The 9,243-nt window shown below is 35.0% G+C and overlaps 1 protein-coding gene across 1 annotated transcript; it reads right to left on the reverse strand.

The window, feature by feature from the left end:
* Positions 1-2,024: 2,024 nt before the first annotated feature.
* LOC129293984 (DNA-directed RNA polymerases II and IV subunit 5A-like) lies at positions 2,025-6,578 on the reverse strand. The gene is made up of 4 exons (XM_054932153.1): positions 6,209-6,578; positions 4,986-5,165; positions 4,217-4,330; positions 2,025-2,404 (listed from the first exon to the last, which is right to left on the reverse strand). Exons 1-4 carry the CDS (start codon positions 6,407-6,409, stop codon positions 2,279-2,281), a joined length of 621 nt encoding a protein of 206 aa, XP_054788128.1. The 5' UTR covers positions 6,410-6,578; the 3' UTR covers positions 2,025-2,278.
* Positions 6,579-9,243: the final 2,665 nt, after the last annotated feature.

Here is a 9,243-nt window from a genome sequence, read left to right on the forward strand (position 1 = left end):
TTATTCTATTATTAAAATATTTATCTCACCCTGTAGTTATTTTTTACATGAGAGGGCTCTGATAGGGGCAAAAGAAATGAAGACTTGGCTAAGATTTGAAGAGCTTGAGTTTCTATAGCTCTTCCCCTTTCTTTTGGTATTGTAACGAATATTTTACAAATCATATGCCAATTTAGGAATGTACATTGATTTTTGGATTCACTTGCATAAGATTGTGTAATTGTGAGTATCTCAGCTTGGGATGATGTATTTGTAATGAGATTATAGTTAGATGTCAAGATACTAATACAAGTGTATATTATTGTGTTATATGCGTGATTGATTGGCCAAGAGATTGATGTTTGTTAATTTTGTGTCACCCCTTGAATAATATGAAATTGTGGTTGTTAATGACCAAGTGGAATGCAACTATTATCATATGATCGGTCTATCAAGTTGTGTGTAGTTCATTTGAATTAGTTCAAGTAGTTCCAAAACTATTTGCACTAAATTAGTGGGTTTGGACACCCCTACTGTGTGTTTTGAAAGAAAAAGGGACAAAATTGTATTCTAATGTCTAACTTTTAAATGATGAAGTGTATGGTTTTGAAATCAGTGCTAATAGTTAGGTGACTAAAGAGTTACATATGAACACTTGAATCACTCAAATTAAATGTCAAATAGCAAAATGGCACGCTCCGAATTTAGCCAAAAGTGTTGTCATGATAGTTTATGACAATAGCAATGCACGACAACGCAAGGTTTGTGCGCCACGACGCATTGCACAACATGAAAACTTATCCCTCTATGCCATTCCCCATGGCATATGACACGTGTGCCAAGGTGGATGGCGCATTTTAGGGGTTGTCCAAAATGCCTTTTTTTATGCTTGATTGTGATGTTATTTGGTTTCTGTGCTTTCGCTATTGTGTTTTACTTGTTTTAAACCCTAATTTGAGTTCAAACGTCTTTTCAAAAAGAGTTTCTAGGAACCCCAATATTTTAAATTAATTTTTTTAAACTCTTGTATTATGATAACCTCATATAAGGAATTGATTAATCCTGATTATCATAATGATGTTTTATGCTCATGTGTCTTATTATGATAATGTCAAGATGAACATTACATCAAGGGTATAAATGCTCTTTAACCCTTAAATATATTAGCTTCATAGTTAGTTTAACATTGAAACTGAATGTATTTTATTTCAAAACCTCATATAGATTATCTTTAGTCCACGCTAAATTATTACTTGTGTTCTAAATTTGAAATTCTAATATCATTTTCTATCATCAGCGTAGAGCAAAAGACACACCATGACCTTGCCGAATCATTCATATATCTACAAGGGAAAATTTCATTATAGTTTCTTTGATCAAACTTGTTGACAATTAAACCTTCTAAAATTTTGAAATATCAATTCAATTCCTATGGATCCCACTTGGACTAAACTAAAATTAAGTTTGAGATAAATGACATAAAGAACCCCAACCCCTACATCCATTTTTTATTTTCCAAACCACATTTATTTATTTTACTTACATGAATTATTCATATACTTAACTTCACTTGCTTATATTCATAATGTTATACTATTAATAAGAGTTGCAAATTTTTTATACATCAATTATTTATTTTTTTATACATTAATTATTCATTTTCCTTATACGAGTTGTTCATATATCAATTTCACTTGTTTATATTTATAATAATGTTACACCATTAATGACAGCTATAAATCCCTTTTATATCAATTATTTATTTTTTATACATCAATTATTCATTTTTGCTATGTCAATTGTTTTTATTCAAGAAGATTAGAGTTATCAATATAATTTCTCTCAAATTTAATTTCCACTTAGCCTAAGTAGGACTCATAAGGATTGAATTAATATTTCAAAATTCTCAAGAAATTTCACTATCAATAAATTTAGTCGAGGGAGGTGCGGTGAAATTTTCCCTATCCACAATCTACAATTTTATTATTTAAACAAATAGCTACGAAATTTTCCCTATCTACAATCTAAAATTTTCCCTATACACAAACTTTGAACTTGACCTTTTTATCCTTCCATTTTGTCCGAGGGTGCAACCACCGAGAAATTTTTCAATGGAATCACTCATAACATACAACAACTCCGGTCCCCAAAAACCAAAAACAAAAAAATTGGCACAAAAGTTAACTTTTCTGTGGTGCGAGCTCGTTTTTTGCTGCAGTCTATAATGAAGCGCACAGCTCAGGACATAAATAGAATGAGACAGTATCATATTTGTTATACAACATGAGTATTATCCGAGTTATACAACATATCGGTAGGTAACATAACGTCCAGCAGTTTCACTTGGTCGGATTATCTTCACTACCTGTCCACGCTTCAGTCCGTAATATCTTGCAATTGGATCTGTCACCTGGATTCTAGGAAGCTGTCACAAAGCAAAGAAACTACAATGTCAGCATCATCACACATTTTCTCCTGCAATAAAAAAGGTAACCGTACGCACCGCAAAAAAGAATGGCATTTGGATCAAATGGATATTTAAAGCACATTTCTGAAAGGATATTTACATTAAGTTTACATGACCTTGCCACAAGGATTTTGAAGCGGAGGGCAGAACAAGTAGGGTGGACTAGTCAAATCCTTGTATAGATTACAAAGAGCTTCTAGACACAGGAACTCAAAGCTGTCAGAGGCAAATTAGTATCAGCAGGGTTCAGGCAGAACCCGATCCTCTGTGACTATTCACTGTTCACTAAGCGAGTCGGAGACAGTATCACAGTCATGCTTGTATCAGCAGGGTTCAGGCAGAACCCGATCCTCTGTGACTATTCACTGTTCACTAAGCGGAGACAGTATCACAGTCATGCTTGTTTATGTAGATGATTTGCTCATAACCTGGCATACTGACTGGATGCCTCGGTATGATCACGGCGGATAAGCATCACATGGTGTGGACAGTATTGCCTCATTTTCCTCTGTTTGTTCTAGTCTTTTACTTTTTGTTTATTAACTTCTTTCAAGATTTGCTAGCCATTTGTAATCTAAACAGATTATTTTCCTAACAGATTCACGTTTGAAGGCAATTAATGAAGCAAAGGCTCACTTCAAATTTCAAAATAAAAGATTGGGGGGAGCTAAAATACTTTCTCTGGATAGAGATAGCCAGGTCTAAGGAAGGCATATCGATGAGTCAACATCTGACATGGGATTAACAGGTACTAAGTAGGATGAGTCCCCTTAGATCCTAATGAGAAGCTCATTTCTACAGGCTTTGATGATGAAAAACATGCACGATCAGATGATGCGTTACTAAGAGATCCAGCAAGGTATCAGAAATTAGTTGGGAAGCTTATATAAGTCACCGTGATTCAGCCAGACATCCGTTTTACAGTTCAGAACTTGAGTCAATCCATGAGTTGCTCTAAATAGTCTCATGGACGTTGCAATCAAGGTTTTTTTTTTTTTTTTTTTGGGTCACCAATCGAGGTAGTTTGACATCTGAAGACAAACTCAGAAATGTGATTGTTTACGTCATTTTCTAGTCAGCTGCAGCTTAAAGAATGTGATTGCATATGTCATCTTCTAGCGAGTTGCAATTTCAAGCATTCCGTGACTCTAAGGCTCTGTTTGGTTCGAGGGGAGGGGAGGGGAGGGGAGGGGAGGGGGGCTCCCTCCCAATTTGGGGGGGAGGGAGGTTTTGGAAGGGAGGGGAGGGGAGGGGTCCCCCCAACCAAACAATACCTAACTGGATTCCAGGTCTAAATACTAGGTCTGTTAAGTGGGTATCTCGTGAAGTTAGGAGAATCAGTATTGTAGAAATCAAAGTAAAATATGACCTCCAAATTTCTCAGCAAAAGCTGACTAATGTGATATAAATGATAGAGCTAAGAGAAATGACTTCTGGCATTAACAGAACCAGCATGAGAATTTAGTATGTGATAAAAGAAGAAACATTACTGGAAAGGTAGGTAGATAACAAACATATAGCAAGTAGGGTAAGTCATCCTCTGAAGAAAAGGAATCAAAATAAGAAGAAAGCTAAGAAAAAGAGCCACGGAAGCTCAAGTAGATAGCAATGCTCTGAAACATCTCCTCATATCTGAAAAAGACGTACCCATGAAACCTCCACATTCCTTACTCTAAAAGGAAGCATGAACACCATATCCCAACAAATCATATGAAAAGGCAAGAAGACCTTAAAAATAAGTACATTAGAATCAAGTTTTAACCTACTAACCTGAGTTTCTTTCACAGTATATCTCTCAAGCAAGGTTTTCTTCTCTGTGTCAGTTAGCACCTGATGTTCCGGAACAAGAACATGCTCCTTTATGTTGACCAGCAGTTCTGCCTCCTGTAACGGAGCTACTATTAAAATAGTTAAGATTACAAAAATTTACACATAAGTTATATGAAAAGAAAGCAGGTTCACCAATACAAGATACAATAAAAATTTGTTTCTAAAGCATAATTAAGACATACGCCAAGCCAGTGGTCCAGGTTGAAAAATAGAAGTCCAACATCTAAAACTAACAAGAAACATGAAGGGTACTTAAGCTACTTGATTAGGATTGACACAAGCTTATATACCCTCTTTCTTATTGCTTTTAGATGTGGGACTTCTATGTCAAACACTCACCCCCTTTTTTGTTTAGTTCAGTTTTCAACTTGCTTGGGCTTATGTTCTTTGAGTCTAAAGCATCAAGTCACAACATTCAATTTTTGCATGCCTGAGCTTGTGCTCTTGATTTTTGAACTTAAAAGATCCCTAGGTCCATCTTTCCTTCTTTCTTTCCTTCCTTCCTTCCTTCCTTAATGGAGGTTTGCTCTCAAATTGTGTAGTTGTTAGACTCTAATCTGATGCCATGTTAACTTTCTATTTGAGCTCAAGCATAAAGTCCAAACATAAAGCTAACAGTTTGCAAGACAATGTAAAGAGAGAAAGCAAGAAATTTTAAAACTTGCTATCACTCAAGAATTGTCCTCACAATAACTCTAAACCACATCACCTGAAAAACCTCCAAGTGAAATTTTGAAGATATTTCAGCAATACAGCTCCGGGCAAAGGGAGTCAAATTCTGTTGAACAACCAAGATTGCTCTGGTAACATTCTCTGATTTCATGCGGTTAGTGTATGTCTTCATTATCTTAACTCCAACCTTTGATTCTTCAGGAAAGAAAACATAGATCTGGTACAAATGAAACAAATGAAAAGATAAAGCCACAAAAGGAATGAATAGACATTTTCCATGCACTATCGCATCTAACAACTATGCTAAACACAGGCTGCATGATGTGAATTATGAACCTAGAACTGAAGCATTCAACATACAATGTACAGTTGTGTGTAACCCGAGGTTGTAGAACATAATTTTCATCTTTTAGCAATGAACTAGCTTGATAGGTATATAATAATCTGGAATACAGTAATTATCCGCCATTCATTAATAACAAAAAGATTATGACATATGGAGCCAGTCAAACACTGAGGGATAAGGGTAACGCGTCTGCATCACTGCATCGAGAGTGAAATGGTTATACACGCAGCTGAAGTACCATCATCCATGACAGTAAGCTGGGTTAATTCAGAAACAATTATGAGCTTTGTGCAGCATGAAATTGGAACATGTGGTGTTTAAGCAGCTGTCCAAGCATATGGTGTCAAGATCAAGTATTAAGTATATGGGGTCAAGTTCAAAGGATTATTGTTGAACTGAGAAAGGATCCATGAGTTTCTACAACACTGAGAAGTTTCTTTTCTATTCTTTTCAATATTTTGGATTGAACTCATAAATTTTTAATATCCACAATTGCCCCAATCCTAGATGATTTGCATCCCTAATAAGCTATAATTAACGGGTGAGACAGATGCACGTGGTGCGAATGACTTGACTAGCTTTGTGTCTTGCCATTTCATCTGAACTAAAACCAATTAGTACAGAGAAATCGGAAGCACAATACCATTCAAATCATTTCAACCAATTACATCTAGTGGCAATACTATTGTGGCTTCTTAGCAATACCAACAACAGACTCACCATTATTCCCGACAATTTCTAAGTAACGATTACCTTCCAACTAATACAGCATCATTCTTTCGAGAACAATCAAACTTTAGTCCCAGACGCTAAAAAAAGTCACCAAACACTGCCCTCAACCCCAATAGGACAAAGAAGAATCGTGTAAAAAGATGTTCTAGGAACAGAGGTTGGAGAAGAAGATGAGGGAAAACCTGGTCGGAGCTATTATCTTTCTTAGCTTTATTGATAACAAGGTCCTCCCTTTTCATGTGTTCAGAGTATTTATGCCTGAAGTCACTCTTGGTCATGTTAATCTCGTAGTCTGTAACCAGATAGCCCCTATCCTTCAGCATCTGCATCACTGTCTTCCTGATTCTGTAAAGCCTATTGAATTCATCCTCTGAAAGAACCATCCTTTTCACTCTTCCACTTGCCTAGAAATCTCAAGCCAAGCAAAGAAGAAGATGGAAGGAGAAAGAGGGACGTTGAAGGAACCGGCAACAATCTTACGCTTCCCTCCCCTGTCGCCAGTTCAGTTGAAGGACACGCTTTGAACTTTGATGGGATGAAAGACAACGAGGATTTAGGGTTTGGTTAGTGCCAGTTGGATTTTTTAATCAATGTTTTTTCTCCCCACTTTCAAAATCCAACCCCCGGCAAACACCAGTAAAAAATTAAATATGTCCAAATTACAAATTTTTTTAATTAAAAAAGAAGAAGAAATTCTTTTTTTTTTGAGCCAATAATCTGGTCCTTATGGCCTTTTCCTTTTCAATTACAAAATTAGGTAATGTAATTTATTTTATTTTAATTAAATTTTTATAGTTTTTTTTTTTGCCAAATAAATTTTTATAGTTTAATCTATTACATATGTTAATTTTTACTATTAAAATTAATAAAAATTAGTAACTTTCCAAACAAAAACTTATTCTTGAAGTTTATAAAAAAACTTATTTAATACTTTTAGGCAAAATCAAAGAAAGAAAATTTTACTTAATATATGTAACATCTTGAGTTTTAACTTTAGGAATTTTTAATATTTATAAGGATATTTCAGACAAATTAAATAAATTTTTAGTTAATGACATTTATGAGAGACTAATATAGCTTTTGGGTTATTAGACAGCCTTCGAAGAGGGCTAATTAGAGTTCGAGCAGGCCGTGACACGAAGAGAAATATTCAAAATGTGTGTGGAGCTTTCTGTGCCATGTGCCACAGCAATCGTGCTAACGCGCCACGGTGCTTGTGCAAATTTCTACATTTATCAATGGTGAAATCAGACAGAAAACAAGAAATGGGATAGAGAGAACATGAGGTGGCGACTAGAGACAATCAGTGGGTGCTAGGGCTCAACCTTGGGATCACTTTGAAAACATTTGGAACAAGATTTAGTTTTGGGTGAGCTTCCTACACTTCTCCCCCCTATATTTAATTTTTTTTGAGGATTAGTGTATCGTAGGGCTATAATTTCGTGTTTTCTTGGATAATGGTTAAACCCATTACCTTAGTTAAGGTTTTTGGGAGTTTAATCAAGCCTCTGAACCTATATTTGTAGATTATATAATGATTTGAAGTTGTTGGCTAGGGTTTAAACAAACCCTAGGTAAAAAATTAGATGATTAAAAGTAATATGTGTAATGCAATGGTGTTATCTATGTGTTGGGATATTAAATAAGATTAATAGAGTGTGTTGTAAGAATTGTTGGGGCTGAATAGAGGTTTTAAGTATAATGGGTATCCAAATTTTTTTATTACATGGGATGATTAGTGTGTGGATTGATAATTAAGGGCTTAATTTTGTAGATTAGCCTTTAATCAAACATTATGGTGCTAATAGACACATGTGGAGCCGTTGGTTGACCACGGTAACCCCTTTAATAACAAAAGGGTTAAGATAATTGGTTGCCTAATCTCCTTTTTTATATATTTGAATGGTAATGTGTTAGATTTTGAATTTTATGTTTTAGTTTTGGTACTAGTATAACAATAATATAAAATCATAATTTTGAAGTTATGTGAAATAGGATGTAAAGTTGTTTTAATGTTTTAGTATTTAGAAAGTTAAATACTATTTTTATGTATAACTACTTGTGAAATTCTATAATTTAAGTGGAAATAAGAATATGTGATAATTTATATGTTATGACTATATGTTGGAGCATTGAGCATGTTTGGCATAATCATTGTGAGAGGATAAGTGTTCAGCCTAATGTGTTGTTGGGACATTGTTTGAAAATTTATATAGTACACTAGCACCATAGAGGCCCCGATGCTCAGTATTATATTATTTGGAAATCCCAATACTACAAGAGGTAGATTGGGCAACAACACTCCTAGTATTTATGGACAAGGGGAATCTAAGTTCTATAGTGGTTGAAGGCGCTTTTGGTCAGGGTTGCCTCCTACTAATGATAAGTTTGGGCCAGTCCAGTTATATAAACTTGGTTTTATCAAGTTGTCAGCCCATATATTTAGTTGAAAGACATAAAGAGGGTATAAGGTGGCATGTTGATCATGCATATCATACTATAACTATATGTGTGGATTTATGTGGCTTGTTACATGTTTTATTATGCCACTTCATATAGGCACAAACTATTTTCACACACAAGTAGTTGATTAGACTATTTGGTTATTGAATCCTTGACTCACCCTATAGTTACATTTTACAGGTGAAGTCTTTAATAGGGGCAAGAGAAAGGAAAGTGCGACTGAGCATCAAGGGAACTAGCCAATGATTGTATAGTCCTTTTTTATTTATTTTGTGACACACTTGCATGATTCCTATTGTGAACAATGGGTATCTCAGCCTATAATGTTGTATTTGTGTTGTAATGACAATGAGAGGTTGAAATACTAATGCAAGTATTAGTTTTATATTGATTCATGTGTTAGATTGGCCATTGAATTGATCATATGAGGTTATCAATCCCTTGTGGAATTTATGTTGAAATTGGGGTTTTGCTAGCTAAATCTGTCTGGACTGCTATTGTAGTGATTTGAATGTTTGTATAAGTTTTTTGTGGTTCATTTGAGTTAATTCAAGTGGTTTCATGGTTATTGACACTTGGTTTGAGAGTTTGGGCACCTTGATAGTGGTCTTTGAAAGAAAATATGACATCTTAGGTTTGGGTGTCTAACTCTCATTTGGCTCAGTTTTTGGATGTGAGGGCAGTGTAATAAGTAGGTGCTTCTAAGAGCTACATGTAACATGTTGACACTTAAATCACTCAAATCGAATGTCGG

Source organism: Prosopis cineraria, unplaced genomic scaffold (genome assembly GCF_029017545.1).
Source record: "Prosopis cineraria cultivar Desert tree isolate PC_DT_omini unplaced genomic scaffold, ASM2901754v1 PC14, whole genome shotgun sequence".
Lineage (NCBI taxonomy): Eukaryota > Viridiplantae > Streptophyta > Magnoliopsida > Fabales > Fabaceae > Prosopis > Prosopis cineraria.

Excerpts from the sequence above, each read along its gene's own strand:
- LOC129293984 (XM_054932153.1), bottom strand. The coding sequence starts at position 6,409 with ATGGTTCTTTCAGAGGATGAATTCAATAGGCTTTACAGAATCAGGAAG. Across the intron at positions 4,331-4,985 it reads TTCACTTGGAGGTTTTTCAG|GAGGCAGAACTGCTGGTCAA; the intron begins GTGATGTGGTTT and ends GCTCCGTTACAG. Across the intron at positions 2,405-4,216 it reads ATACTGTGAAAGAAACTCAG|CTTCCTAGAATCCAGGTGAC; the intron begins GTTAGTAGGTTA and ends GCTTTGTGACAG.